The 15,323-nt window shown below is 38.1% G+C and overlaps 1 protein-coding gene across 3 annotated transcripts; it reads left to right on the top strand.

Annotated features, from left to right (window-relative positions):
• Window positions 1-190: 190 nt before the first annotated feature.
• Window positions 191-14,791, top strand: LOC106878310 (tRNA methyltransferase 10 homolog B). 3 transcript variants are annotated; one of them, XM_014927499.3, is made up of 8 exons: window positions 191-758; window positions 5,060-5,162; window positions 5,458-5,566; window positions 6,167-6,303; window positions 7,980-8,132; window positions 8,513-8,659; window positions 9,189-9,309; window positions 10,509-14,791. In XM_014927499.3, exons 2-8 carry the CDS (start codon window positions 5,088-5,090, stop codon window positions 10,622-10,624), a joined length of 858 nt encoding a protein of 285 aa, XP_014782985.1. In that variant the 5' UTR covers window positions 191-758; window positions 5,060-5,087; the 3' UTR covers window positions 10,625-14,791. The 3 variants fall into 3 exon arrangements, with proteins under 3 accessions (XP_014782985.1, XP_014782986.1, XP_014782984.1); XM_014927500.3 differs by having other exon boundaries at window positions 202-574; XM_014927498.3 differs by having other exon boundaries at window positions 424-578.
• The last annotated feature ends 532 nt before the right edge of the window (window positions 14,792-15,323 follow it).

Genomic DNA, 15,323 nt, shown 5'->3' on the forward strand with positions numbered 1-15,323 from the left:
GAGGGGAAACGAATGAAGGGGAGGGAAAGAGATATAACCAGAGAAGAAGAGGGAGGGAAAGTGAGAATAAAGGGGAGGGAGAGAGAACAGATATAACGAAAAGAGCGAGAGAAGAGGGAGATATAATGAGAGAACGAGAGAGGTGGAGGATAAGACATTATGAGGGAGGTGGATGCGGGGAGGGAGCGGTGGTAGAATTGCATTGTGACAAAACATTAATGGGAACGAGGCTGCTTTCTCGTGACAGTTTCAGATTCAACCGCTGTCATATTGTCGTTATTAATGTTTTTTTTATTCTGTAGAATGTAACATTTTTGAGTTATGTTTCAAGTTTTTGAATTAAACTTTCTGTTACTTTTGCATTTCTTAAAAATTCACCAACAAAATTTCAAATAAAACCCCCTCCTACCAAGTAACGTTAATCACACATGAAAGAGACTTCAATATTTAAGTCTTTTGGGAGATTTCAGCACCTAATTACATTAACTTCTTCTGGCGGCAACCAGGCATCATCATCATCGACAATGGTGTAAACTAATTTATTTGCTGAAGTTGCAGAATCATCATCTCTCTTGTTTGTATGATATTTTTGTTGTTTAATGTAGACAATCGTCCCATAATTTAAAAAAAAAAAGACAAAATTGAATGTATAAAAGCATCCTGGTGTACACGAAATGCCGAAACGAAACCATTGTTTACAAATTGCATCTTATTGAAATTTCTGCCGGCTTTTATACTTCATTAATTAATGTGGTTTTGTAAGTGTTGCTTCTAATTGAATATTTCTAAGTTACCGAAAAGCTTTTTCCTCATAATATACAAGTCCTTAAAACTCATATACCTATCGAACATGTAATTTTTTGTTTCCTGTCTCTTATTGTGCATGAGATAGAATAAAACCGTTTTTTTTTTAATGAACTCCTCGTAGTACACGTGCTTTTAAAATGAAAAGAAATTCTCTACCTTGAGTAGAAAAAGACTAAACTATTTTTTATTTTCGTTTCGCTATTTTAAATAAACCACTTTGTTTCTATTCATTCCCTATATTTTGTAAAATACGCCGCTATTCTAATTCACTTTGGTAGACTGTGGTCCTCGACAGGTTTCGAAATAGCAATAAGGTATATTTTACTGACTAGAAATATCAACAAGATCTCTTAGTCATATTATTTCTGTCGTAGAAAAGGGAAGGACATCTGGCATTCAAAATGGACCGGTCCGGAACGTTTTTGGTCAGAGGCCTGCTTGATCAGTGTTTGACGATAAACAGTCACACGTGTCCTAAAGGCGATTTCTACATAAATGCTTATCGTCTTTCTTTTAATAAATATAATAATTTTTTCTTTAATTCATTTGTGTTATACTTTTTTTGGTGTGACAGCTTAAAAAAATCCAGGTTTTTGATCTGACCCGGTAATTAAACAGGTTGATAATTATTGACCTCTCAGAGCCTTTTAACCACTTCCCATGGCGTAAACGTGACCGAGATCACAACGCAACTCCTGAACGGGACGCTAGTCTGTCTCTGATTTATGTATTTAGGGCTGAATGTCTTGGAGTGAACGGAAATAAAGTGTTTTGCTCAAGAATACAATGCACCAACCAGTTCGCGAATCGAAACCACGATCGCGAGATCGTAAATGCAACACTATAGTCATTAGGCTACGCCCCTCCACCTGAATGCTCGACCTGCTAAAAATAACAGCTGAGTGACATCTTACCGTCAAAAGAAAGGACACATTAGATAATGTACTCGTAGATACACAATGTCTGAATATAGGACTGTGTGGTCATGACCGGAGAGCAAAAGATCATAGATTTTTCTGCTCGATCAAGGTTAACCTAGGGCGAAACAACAACGAAGAGTGTTGTTTAAAGCCCAACGGAAGTCGTGATGGTCTGTATTGGTACAGCTAACAGGTAGATTCGAACGTGAATATGCTAATCTCTGAAGTGTTGTGTTACAGAACAGCTTCTATATGACGAATGTGTTCCAAACGCTTTTGATTCATTAGCACAAGGGACTCCGAGATAGCTGCAGTTTCAACATTATTGTGTCTCATCAGCCTAGACTAATGAATTTAACAGATTCGAAACCCTTGTTTATAACTTCAGTGAACAAACTGTTTGCTGATCCGTGTTGATATCCGTCGACAAAGCAATTTTCATTGTCATGTCTTGTTATATACCCAAGGCTTCTTTGTCAAGAGTGTTCTCTCTGTTTTCACAAGGTGGATTTTAATTTGAGAGAACTTGTTTGCTATTTCTAGGGAGAGGGAACAGGTAAATTGAGGGACTTTTGTTAGATTGTGTGTTATTGTTTGGCCCCAGGCCAACAAACCTATGACCAAAATCTTTTCAGAAACAGTTGTCACATCTTGGAAAGGATCATCGTCTATTCCATGGCCTTCTCTTTTTTTAAGACAGGGAAGTGTGATATTAGTGCGATTTGACTGCTGTTTCTAGTTGGTTGAACCACTGAACAGATTGGTGATGAGAGAGGTCAGTTTCTGAAGTTTTAACCAGGATATTACCTTCAGGATTCATTTCCGGAACCTAGCAGCATTACTTTAAATTGGTTTGATTTTACTAACAGATGCATCAGTAAGATGTTGAAGTCAGCTGGATAGATATAAATGCAAACGTACCTGTGTGGTAAGAAGCTTGCTTTCCAACCACATGGTTCTGAGTTCAGTCCCACTGCGTGGTACCTTGTGAGTGGATTTGGTAGATGGAAACTGAAAGAAGCCTGTTGTATATATATATATATATATATATATATATATATATGGGAGAATATACAAATAATAACAACAGACGAGGACAGGTGGTGTAAATAACAAAAGGATATATTAGTATGACGCTCGGGAATACGGAAAGTCTTTGACGTTTCGAGCTACGCTCTTCAACAGAAAGAATACGGAGACAAGGAGAAAAACACTTCTCCTACATTTCGCACACAACAAACTTTGAATATACCCTTTAACACTCTGAAGAGATCGGCCAAACTACTGGCTGGATCAAAACATGCGGAAGTGACTATGACATAATATACAAAATGACTCATTACATTACCTAAACCTCCACACTGACTCGTTTCACAAGCTCCACATAATAAAACAACGGCTATCTAGTCCAACGAAACTGCTTTTTCTTGTATTTGTTGCTCCATTCTCCAAGTAAATATATATATATATATATATATATATATATATGTATATGTATATAGGCAAATAAGAAAATAGAGAGGATAAACAATCGACAAACATCAGCCTGTTTATTTATTAATTATTTATTTATTAATTGATTACAATCATATGAACAAGTGATCCAAATAGACGAATTAGAATAAATGAGTGTATTTGTACACTCATTTATTCATTTATTTTTATTTATCTATTTATTTACTTATTTATTTGCTTATTTCCATTTGTTTATTTCGATCACTCATACATAATGATTGCAATCAATTAATAGATAGATATAATTGAATGTTTACAGGTCTGATGTTTGTCGATTGCTTATCGTCTCCATTTTCTTATTTGCCTCGTTGCCAATGGCAGACATCATCAGACTGAAGAAGTCAGAGGTAGAGAGAAAAGAGTGAAAAATAGAGGGATACATCGGAAAAGAACATGATGTATCCCTTAGAGGCTTCAAAAACCTCTATATATGTGTGTTTGTGTCCGTGTTTGTCCCTATGACCACCATTGCTTGGTGTTGGTGTATTTATGTCACTGTAACTTAGCAGTTCAGTATAAGAGACTTACAGAATAAGCACTAGGCTTACTGGGCTTGATTTAAGTGAAAAAACAAAAGAATGCTATTTCGAAAGTGCCGTGGGTCACAGTTTGTCCCCAACTGATTTAGAAGCTGTTTTGTGGGTCTGCAAATCTTCTAAATGAAGTTGCTACATATCGTACATGTAATGGTGGAGTGTGATGTTTGGTGGTGAGGTCGGGAGAGGCTTTAAATGTCTGGAATAGTCTAGGTTGACCCAGCAACTATGGATACTTGCATAAAACAGGAAGCTTTGATAGTGGCAATGATTATTAAGTTAATAAATGATTTGTCACAATCGCTCTTTGAGATAATTCTTGTTAATCCTCATGACAAAACATTTCATTCAAGTATAGTTGAAAGCAATCTAATACTTATGCTTGATACAATTATCTTTGCTGATGTATTGCATAAGATTTAGTGGGTGCCTAGCAACAAGAAGGGCGGGGGGGAAATGCAAACAAACACCACCACCACCACCACTACTACTACTACTACTGCTTTTGCTGCTACTCAGAGATCCCCTTCGGTCATGAATGACCATAGGATTGCACCTAGAAAGTTACCTTCTGAGGCACAAGTCTGGACAAGGTTGTTTTATGGAAGACCAGCAGTCGCCCATGCATACTGGCCTAATTCTCATCAGTTTCGCATTAGAGTTGCAAATATACATTTTATCACAAGGCAAGCAAATAATAATAATAATACTAATAGTGATGATGAGGAGGAGGATTGTGATGGCAGTCCTATGTTTTTTTGACTAAATGATATTAAAAAAACTTCATGAAAAGCATGAAAAATTACTTCTGATAATGAAAATATATTTCATATATTATGTGTGTGATAAAATAATTACATTGTTAAAGTAATTTTGTTGTACATAGGTACAAGTCCATAGATATATATTCTGTATGGTGGGGGTTATTTATAACTTAATGAATTAATATCAGTTGATGACTGGTAATTATTGCATCAACCATGACAAAATCATCGTTTTGATATTAACGATGATGATGATGACCATCTTGCCATCAAGATCTGTATTATCTCATTTCTCACCGTCTTAATCACCATGATTATTGTCGTTGTCATCGTTATCATTATCATCATCATCAACGTTTTTAGACTTGTTATCTGGTCTTTAAACAATCATGAATTTTCTGATAAGATATTTTCCACCTAGAAGACACATAGCCTCGTTGTTAAGGTGTTGCACATGCAATCACAAGATCATGGTTTCAATGCTTGCGCCAGAAATTGTTGAAATTCTCTGTTTCAGAATCATTAACTCTCCATAAAATACCAAAATGGAGGACTTTTCAGATGAACTTCCGTCCCTTTATGATTCCGATAATGAAATATCTTCAAGTAAACATAAAATGGTAAATAATTATATTTTTATTTTATTTTTTCTTTAATATTCTTCAATTTGTTTTTTGGTTTACTCCTTTAAACCCATTTGTTGCCATATTTCTTTTAAACAATGCACTGCCTTTGTGGCAATTAATTTTGAAAATAATAAAGAATTCAGCAAAATAAACTTAGTGATTCGGCAAAAAGAGACCAATAGAATAAGTACAGAGATTACAAAGAATAAGTCCTGGGGTCAATTTGTTCAACTAAAGGCGGTGGGGGAGCTGGCAGAAACGTTATAAGTTTTTTTTTTTTTTTTTTCAGAAAAAAGAGAAAAGAGAAGCTTATTGGATAAAAACACAAGAGAATAAAAGACAGACACGTAAAATTAAAAAACAAGAAAAAAAACAAAGGGCCAAAAACAGAATTCCAGGTAGGGGCCACATCTTTTCTAACCTTGTCTTATAGCATATTTCAACAAAGGGGTCTCTTTGTCCAAATTAATTGTTCAATAGCAATTATGTCTTTTAATTCAAAATTGCAGCTGGGGTCAAATTTTCTGTAGGGATCATACTTTTTAACCCAAAGTTTCAGAAGGGACCATGTTCATTAATCCAAAATTTCAATAGGGCCTTGTCTTTCAGTTAAAAATTTTTATTTTCATTTTAGCATAATTTAGATGACAATTCATTCACCACACCCTGTATATATATATATATATATATATATATATATATATACACACACACACACACATATATATATCATCGTTAGCTTCATTTAATGTCCATCTTCCATGCATGCATAGGTAGGATGGTTCACAGGAGCTGGCCGAGGGCCAAGTAGAAAAACTCCCCTATGCTACTGTGTTTGTTTTGGCAGTGTTTTACGGCTGGATGCCCTTCCTAACACCAACCTGGAACCATGTGGTTGAGAAACAAGCTTCTTACCACACAGCTATGCCTGAGTTTATGTTTGTGTTTCAATGTTTTGTTCTTTTCTTTCATAGTTTCCCATCTTTCCCATATTTCAGATACACATTCCAGAGAAAATGGTATGTTAAATAAAAGAGACCATAAACGCTTTATACACGAGAAGGGTCTGCAAGCACTGAGGTCAGGCTTAAAGATCTGCATTGACCTCAGTTTTGAAGAGAAAATGTCTGAAAAGGTTTGTTTCATGTGGGGTTTTTTTTTTCTACAAATGTTGTTATTCTTTTATTCTTTTACTTGTTTCGGTCATTTGACTGCGGCCATGCTGGAGCACCGCCTTTAGTTGAATCAAATCGACCCCAGGACTTATTCTTTGTAAGCCTATTACTTATTCTATCGGTCTCTTTTTGCCGAACCGCTAAGTTACGGGGACCTAAGCACACCAGCATCGGTTGTCAAGCGATGTTGGGGCGACAAACACAGATACACAACATGTACACACATACATATATATATATATATATATATATATATATATATATATATACATATATATACGACAGGCTTCTTTCAGTTTCCGTCTACCAAATCCACTCACAAGGCTTTGGTCGGCCCGAGGCTATAGTAGAAGACACTTGCCCAAGGTGCCACGCAGTGGGACTGAACCCGGAACCATGTGGTTCGTAAGCAAGCTACTTACCACACAGCCACTCCTACGTTATTGTTAATATTTAGTTTCCCTAGTTTAAGTCATGCTGAGCTAACAGACTTTTGACCCTTTCACGCTCAGATTACTCTGTCAAATGTAATATTTTTTCCCTGTGGTTTGAATTAGTCATATATTATCTCATAGCTTTGAGACTTCAACTATGGGATTGTTGACTTTCAGTATGAAAAGACTGTGTTTGGCAAGTTTGAACATAAAACAAGTTGGATAGTTTGGCTGGATATAACCAGTTGTAGCCGGTTTAAATGCTGAAAGGTTAAACATTATAGGATTTGTTCTAAGGCAGCAAGCTGGCCAAAGCGTTAGCATGCTGAACGAAATGCTTAGTGGTATTTCGTATGTCTTTACGTTCTGAGTTCAAATTCCACCGAGGTCGACTTTGCCTTTCATCCTTTCAGGGACGATAAATTAAGTAACAGTTGCACACTGGGGTTGATCTAATCGACTAGCCCCTCCCCACCCCTAAAATTTCGGGCCTTGTACCTAGAATAGAAAAGATTCTAGGATTTGTTCTGCATGTGTGTATGTTTATATGTACATATTTCATAGATGAGAACCAGATATGCTCTGTATTGAGTACCCTTTGTAGTGCTCAGGAGATTTAAACTCGAGCATGTACAGAGGTAAATGTAAGGATAAGCGAATTAGATAGATCAGTATATAAAGTACATTAAATACAGGAAATGCAAAAAAAATGTATGTCTTTATGCATATAAAACGGTCCAGCTTACACAGAGTAGAAATGATATAGGGAATTAAAGGGGTGTTTCTGGGGGCTCAACTGTCCATGATAATATCTATAGATTGATTCCATCATAGGATGAGATGAGCCTTTGACTTCAGGGAAGCAATCTGGCAATTGAGATGTCAGAGGAGAGACGTTCAAAGATGGATTTATATGTACATATATGCATATCCGTGTGTGTAGAAGCTGGTATCAAAGGGTTCCCAGATTAGTTATCTATCTATATATATATATAAATAAAACTGAAGAAGTGTGTGTCTCTGTGTGTGTGTTTCTGTTTGTAATTAACATCATGCCTCAGTTACAAATGAAATTCACCATCACCCATTGATCAATTCGATCAAATGGGACCCTCATTGCCACAACCAACGGAGTGCCGTAATATATGGATGCATATGGATTCATAGCATTTCTTTAAAATATTTTTTATGAAATATAACAGGAAATTTCAAGGTTAGCACAGCAATTGGGAAGAATCTATGGCTATAACAGGAAGACAGAGAAGCCATTGCATATATTTTTGACAAGCATTGACCAAAGTGGTTCCTTCTTTAAAGAATGTACCCGCATCAACCAAGGATTTCAGAATTATTTGGTGAGAAAATGAGTCTTCTTTATCCTTTTTTCTTCTCCTTTCTCTTCTCTCAACTTCTTTTTGTCCTTATTTTTCTTTGTCATTTAACTCTATTTTTCACATTAATTTGGGTTTGTTGGATCTGTAAACCTTCATATTTGTATGTGTTCACATCACTTTTGTTCATGCTGTTAGCAAGGTAGATAGAGAAGATAAAAAGATCGACAGGTAGGCAGGTGTAACTTAAAGGCAGGTTGACTTCTTAGATGTATCACTAAACCTAAAAACACGTTCTTCTCCCTACCTTTCTTCCACAAACCTGATGAAAAATTAAAATACATTATTATTATTATTATTATTATTATTTGGTATTTGGACATATTTTCCAATTGTTTTTTCAGTGGGATGTCTGTGATGAAGCATACTCAGAACTGTTTCCAAAAGAAGACATAGTTTATCTCTCGCCAGATTCAGAGAACATCTTATACACAATAGACCCTGAGAAAGTGTACATTATTGGTGGCCTTGTCGATGAAAGTATACAGAAGGTGAGTGATGGCCCTTGGTGAGGCGAAGGGGCTGTCTCAGTGGTGAATGCTTGTTCTCTGGTAGTTTTTCTGCTCCCAGTTGTAGTAATTTCACTTCATAATCAGTGAGAGGAGGATGAAGGTGACATGAACACTGCTTCCATTGGTCTTCTCTTTCTATCATAAATTTCTCATCTTCCTCGTCCTCCACTACCAACATCGTCATCACAACTACCACCACCACCAACAACAACAACACCATCACCACCACCACTGTTACTGCTACTACTGTTTTCATCTGCTATCAGCACAACCACCACCACCACCACCATCACCTTCGCCACAACCACCACCGCCACACTGCTTCCACCATCACTCATCACTACTACCAATCCCATCACAACTACTACTACTACTACTACTACTACTACTACTAGTAGTAGTGCTACCACTATCACCAGCACTACCCCAACCCAACCTCAACCCTCTTTAATTGCTATTGACTAAATTACGAAAATAATTAAAATCAATTAATTTTCTATTCTTCTAGAAAAGGACGTACTACAAAGCTCTCCAGAGCGGAATACAAACTGCTCGTCTCCCTATTGATGTATTCATGATGAATGGTGACAGGAAGGGTAACTATTGTCGAATCCTAACAGTCAATCAAGGTGAGGAGATGTTTCCATATGTAAACTAGCAGAGATACCCGGCGTTGCACGTCTCATGTGGCATTGAAGTATTAGACTTTTCCTTTGTATTTTCTCTAATGAACTGGAATACCTATGATTCGAATTTCATCAAAATTGGAGATTAAGAATTTTAATGAGAGTTCTACAAAAATTCTAATCATGACAAATTTATCCCATACTACTCATCTTCATACCTAGATTCCAAAATCCAAATGTTATAAAACCCATTCAAAGGTTTTTGCTCTTGAAACATGTAGCACATGGAGAACATGGAGCTCTAAAATGTGGGAGTTAAGGCCCCTATGTGTGTGTATGGGGGGGGGGTGATCTTAAAGTCAACCAGCGAAGTTGAATTGTTGGGAATCTTTTTTAAATTCTGTCTGATATTTATTGTTTAAATTTCTTTGAAATCAGAAATATATGTATGTTCACTGGGTTTGTAAAAGAGAGCAAAGCTACAGGAAACCAAAAGACAAATGATCACAATAATCAGTCAGCTACCGTAGCCTAGTCGTTACCACTCCCCAATATAGGATGCTTCACCATACAGGTGACCGGCACAGCCGTAAAATGCTCTAGATTGGCACAAGTGGAGAGGTGCTGTTAGGAGTGGTTGCAACGCTTAAGAGGAAAAGATGATTCAGCACTCTGAGCTTAAAAGGGCCTCCTGTCACAAAGGAACAATTGGAACTGAAATCAACAATGAATATTGGATAAGTTTTATGTATGACTGGGTTCTGTTGTCAAAAGCAGGACACGTGGACCATATGAAGTCATTTGAAAGTAGAAATGCCCAGGTAGGTAATGATCTTGGACACCAACCACCTCTTATGACTTGTGTCATCGGTGACAAAACTTGTAAGACAATGTCTGGACTTAAAAGACATATGCTAGGTCACAAAAACATTCCTTCAGAATTGGATTACAAAGGGCAAAGATATAGAAGAAACTTGAATTGTGTTTTAAAATATTTGTTACTTGTGTTTTAAAGCCTGTCAGCCAGCAACTGGTCTCGAAAAGTCATTTGAGGGCTCATCTGAGGGAGGGATTGTGCTGTGTGGTGGGGCGTGGTGTATGTGTTGATGGGACGGCTATCATCTGTCAAGATGAAGCAATCATCAAGTATGCATACGTACATATATATATATATATATATATATATATCTTTTTTTTTCCAGTACTTGCCGTGATTTCTGAATTTCTGAGAACTGAAGATTGGAGACAGGCTCTATCTAGTGAGGTCCCTAAAAGGAAAGGTCTAGTGTTGAAACCCCTTGAAAATGTGAGCTCCTGAGTACAGTGCAACTGAGTACAGTAAAGTACAACAAGAACATGGACATTGGCAGAAAGAAGTTTTGTTTTATTCTTCATTTTCTTTCATTGACATCATGATCATCATCATCATCATCATCATTTTCAACATGTCTGTATGTGTGCTGCAACAGCAGTAGCATCACCAACAGCTTCAGTGAAATTTATTGATAAACCAAACGCCCAAACACATTCCCACACACATGCATGCACACACACACACACACATGCATGCACACACATCTCATGTCAGAACAGCAGATACTGTCATGAACCTGGAGAGATCCCCCCTCATGTTGGTGCTTGGTGCATAGAAGCATACATATAGATCAAACAAGGCCAGCAATTTCAAGGAGGGGGGCAAGTCAATTGCAATGACCCCAGTACACAACTGGTACTTAATTTACTGACTCCGAAAGCATGGAAAGCAAAGTCAACCACGGCAGAATTTGAACTCAGAACATGAAGACAGATGAAATGCAGTCAAGCATGTTGCCCTGCATGCTAACAATTCTGCCCTGATTTTTTTTATTTAAATTACAAATATCGATAAAGAAATGTAATAAAATTTTTATTTATTTTATTTAAAAACCTGAACATGTCAGCTGAGATATGGAGGTCTCATTCAAGTCTAGATTAAATTTATGTGCATTAGCTACATGTGTGTGATTCATCTATTGTTGCAGCATGACATTAATGTAAGATTAATGTTTACCTGAAAGAGAGAAGTGAGAGAAAGAAAGTGGGAACAAGTGGGTGAGGCAAATAGTAATATCTGAGAGGGTAAGCAAAACCGGCTCTAACCAGCTGAATGACTAATGTGGCACAAGCTGTGCAGATAACACAGGGCGACCAAGTTTTTTAATTTTAGCCTAGATTGGCATCAAGGTACAATACAGTATAAAATATATGGGCACAAAACCCCTTCTTCCAGCAGTAATTTTTATGTATTATTTTTATGCTGTTTTTAGTGTTTTTTAATTGTTTACTTGTACCCAAAGATGAAGTAAATATGAACTAGATAAAGAGGAGCTTCATATCAGAAGAGAAAGTGAGAAAAGGATGAATTACTAAAACAGAATGAAGGGCCATTGTTGAAGTAAGTTGTTAGGAATGGAAATCAAAATAAAGGTGCGACTCCACAATGAAAAGATGATGCATTATATTTGTGCATGTGAAGGAATTTAATCAAGATGATGAAAAGCATTTGGTTTGCTCAAAGTGATAATAGGGTCCGTCAGAACCTTTAATGTCATCAAACCCTTCTCAATGATTCAGGTAAAAAGGAAGACAATTCCAATCTTTTCATCATTTATTTCATCATTTATTTCGTGTTGCAAGACAGTGTAGGAGAGAGAATAGTGATGTTGTAGGAGAGAAATGTGTTCGCATGGATGATGGTACGCTTGCATTAAATGAGGATGCAAAGAAAGAGGTCTGGAGATGCCACTACGATAGATTGCTTAATAAAGAGAATGAATGGGAGAAAGAGAGCCTGCCGTATGTCGACCCAATAGAGGGACCAGCTATCCGAGTTGATAGTACCAGGGTAGATAAAGCAATTAAGAGTATGAAGACCGGGAAAGCCCCCGGCCCATCAGGAATCACTGCAGAGATGCTCAAAATATCTGGCAGTGTTGGCTATAGCCTAGTCACCCGTATTACGAACTAGGTGATACACGAAGGAGTCATACCCAATGACTGGTGTAGCAGCATCATAGTCAACTGCTACAAAGGTAAAGGTGACGCTTTAGATACAAATAATTACAGAGGCATCAAGCTGTTAGATCAGGTTATGAAAGTTACAGAGAGGGTCATAGCCCAACTAATTAGGGAGCGAATCAATTTAGATGAGATGCAGTTTGGGTTCGTGCCAGGTAAAAGCACTACTGATGCCTTATTTCTAGTGAGACAGTTGCAGGAGAAATACCTAGCTAAGGATAAACCTCTGTACCTGGCTTTCGTTGACATGGAGAAAGCCTTTGACAGGGTCCCCCGATCCCTTATCTGGTGGTCAATGAGGAAACTTGGGATAGAAGAATGGTTAGTGAGAGCTGTGCGAGCCATGTGCAGAGATGCTGCCAGTAAGGTGAGGGTTGGAAATGAGTACAGCAATGAATTCCGGGTAGAGGTAGGGGTCCACCAAGGTTCCATCCTCAGCCCCCTCTTATTTACCATAGTCCTCCAGGCAATCACAGAGGAGTTCAAGACAGGTTGCCCCTGGGAGCTCCTCTATGCTGATGACCTTGCTCTAATTGCGGAGTCACTATCAGAACTAGAGGAGAAGTTTCAGGTGTGGAAGCAAGGTCTAGAATTGAAGGGCCTTAGAGTCAACCTAGTTAAAACCAAAATCCTAATAAGTAGGAAGGTAGATAAAACACAAACCCCTTCAGGTAGATGGCCCTGCTCAGTATGTAGAAAAGGAGTAGGTAGTAACTCTATAAGATGTACCCGGTGCAAGCTATGGACACATAAGAGGTGCAGCAACATCAAAGGCAGGTTAACTAGCAAGTTAGTTTTTGTTTGTGGCAGATGTTCAGGTACAATAAAGACTGCAAACAAACAGGAAACAACTTCTATCTCATTCCAGGGTGAAAAACTAGAGGTAGTCGATAGCTTCCGCTATCTGGGCGACCAAGTTAGTAGTGGGGGTGGGTGCGCTGAAAGTGTAGCTGCTAGAATAAGAATAGCCCGGGCAAAGTTTAGAGAGCTCTTACCCCTGCTGGCGACAAAGGGACTCTCACTCAGAGTAAAAGGCAGACTGTATGACGCATGCGTACGAACAACCATGCTACATGGCAGTGAAACATGGGCTGTAACTGCTGAGGACATACGTAAGCTCGCAAGGAATGAAGCCAGTATGCTCCGTTGGATGTGTAATGTCAATGTGAATACCCGTCAGAGTGTAAGTATCTTGAGAGAAAAGCTGAACATTAGAAGCATCAGTTGTGGCGTGCAAGAGAGACGATTGCGCTGGTATGGACATGTGGTGAGAATGGAGGAGGATAGCTGCGTGAAAAAGTGCCACACCCTAACAGTTGAGGGAACCCGTGGAAGAGGTAGGCCCAGGAAGACCTGGGCTGAGGTGTTGAGGCAAGACCTTCGTACATTGGGCCTCACCGAGGCGATGACTACTGACCGAGACCTTTGGAAATGTGCTGTGCGTGAGAAGACCCGGCAAGCCAAGTAAGATCGTTGCCAGTGCCCCTGGACTGGTTCTTGTGCGGGTGGCACATGAGATGCACCATTTTGAGCGTGGCCGTTGCCAGTACCGCCTGACTGGCTCCTGTAGGATTTTCGAGCGAGATCGTTGCCAGTGCCCCTGGACTGGCTTGTGCGGGTGGCACATAAAAGACACCATTTCGAGCGTGGCCGTTTTTGTGCGGGTGACACGTAAAAGCACCCACTACACTCTCTGAGTGGTTGGCGTTAGGAAGGGCATCCAGCTGTAGAAACTCTGCCAAATCAGACTGGAGCCTGGTGTTGCCATCCGGTTTCACCAGTCCTCAGTCAAATCGTCCAACCCATGCTAGCATGGAAAGCGGACGTTAAACGATGATGATGATGATGATGAAACATAAAGATGGGCCTTTTCATAATAATAAAATAAATGGTTTAGACAAAACCTCAGCAGATGAACTTGAAAGATGCAGCTTTGTGGCTAGGAATTATAAATGATGATCCATTTATGATGTTAGACCAACAAAGTAGCTCCATTCAAAGCAGCATCTGAATAGGGATTTTTCTGAGGTGAAGGTGATAAGAAATGATAACCTTTTGGTTAAAAAATGTATCACTGTGATGATGACATCTTATCTGCTGTTGGTGACAGACTTGGCACTTGAAAATAGAGAAAAGGTTTTTGTGGAATATTATAAATAAGGAGCATAAACAGGATGTTCAAAACACTTTTCATACCATTTTTATTCTTAGGATAAAATATTTAATCAATGAAACTCTAAAGAAGACTGAGAAATTGAGTAAAAGATCACATATTGTCAATGTATTTATATCTTGAAATTCTTAGAAGGAAGTCTTTTTCATTGATATCAATAAATGATACTTGTATAATATAATACTTAACTGATCATCAGTTGATGTAATCTGCTGTCTGCACTTGTAGACTAATAAAACTGTTTTTATGAGTTTATTAACTTTGTTCTGAATAATGATTTTAATACGATATATACTTTGTCTCTTTGTTGCAATTCTTGAAGTAGCATCTTGCATCCCCAAGTGTGTGGACACCCAGGTTGTAAGATCCCAGCACAGAAATACCCTCTTTTAAATTTTTATTAGTTGTGTGGCTTATCCCCAGATTATCTCTCCGATTGAGCTGATCCAATGTCAAAGGTGTTCTAGCTGTGACCCTACATTTAGGATGTGATTCAAAGGAGATTGACCGCTGATTTTGTTTGTCATTTCTGTGCATACATGTTCATGCAAATACACATAAAATATTTATTGTGTTTATTTATGTATAGCTAAATCCACACACTCACGATAGAACCGAGCAAACAATGTTGATATGTTGTTTAGTATGGTGACTGAGTGCAATTTCGACTTTGATAAACGTTTGTGATTAATACAAGCCAGCCAGCATGGAAGGCGGATGGTAAACAATGATGATGATGACGACGACAATGATATATTTATATATATATATATCATCATGATTGCAT

Source organism: Octopus bimaculoides, chromosome 23 (assembly GCF_046866305.1).
Source record: "Octopus bimaculoides isolate indiv1 chromosome 23, ASM4686630v1, whole genome shotgun sequence".
Taxonomy (NCBI): domain Eukaryota; kingdom Metazoa; phylum Mollusca; class Cephalopoda; order Octopoda; family Octopodidae; genus Octopus; species Octopus bimaculoides.

What these genes read in the sequence shown, in the direction of transcription:
- LOC106878310 (XM_014927499.3), top strand. Translation starts at nt 5,088, where the DNA reads ATGGAGGACTTTTCAGATGAACTTCCGTCCCTTTATGATTCCGATAAT. An exon ending in GGCCAAAAACAGAATTCCAG is followed by an intron (nt 5,567 to 6,166) that starts GTAGGGGCCACA and finishes CCCATATTTCAG; the next exon opens with ATACACATTCCAGAGAAAAT. An exon ending in AATCCTAACAGTCAATCAAG is followed by an intron (nt 9,310 to 10,508) that starts GTGAGGAGATGT and finishes TTTTTTTTCCAG; the next exon opens with TACTTGCCGTGATTTCTGAA.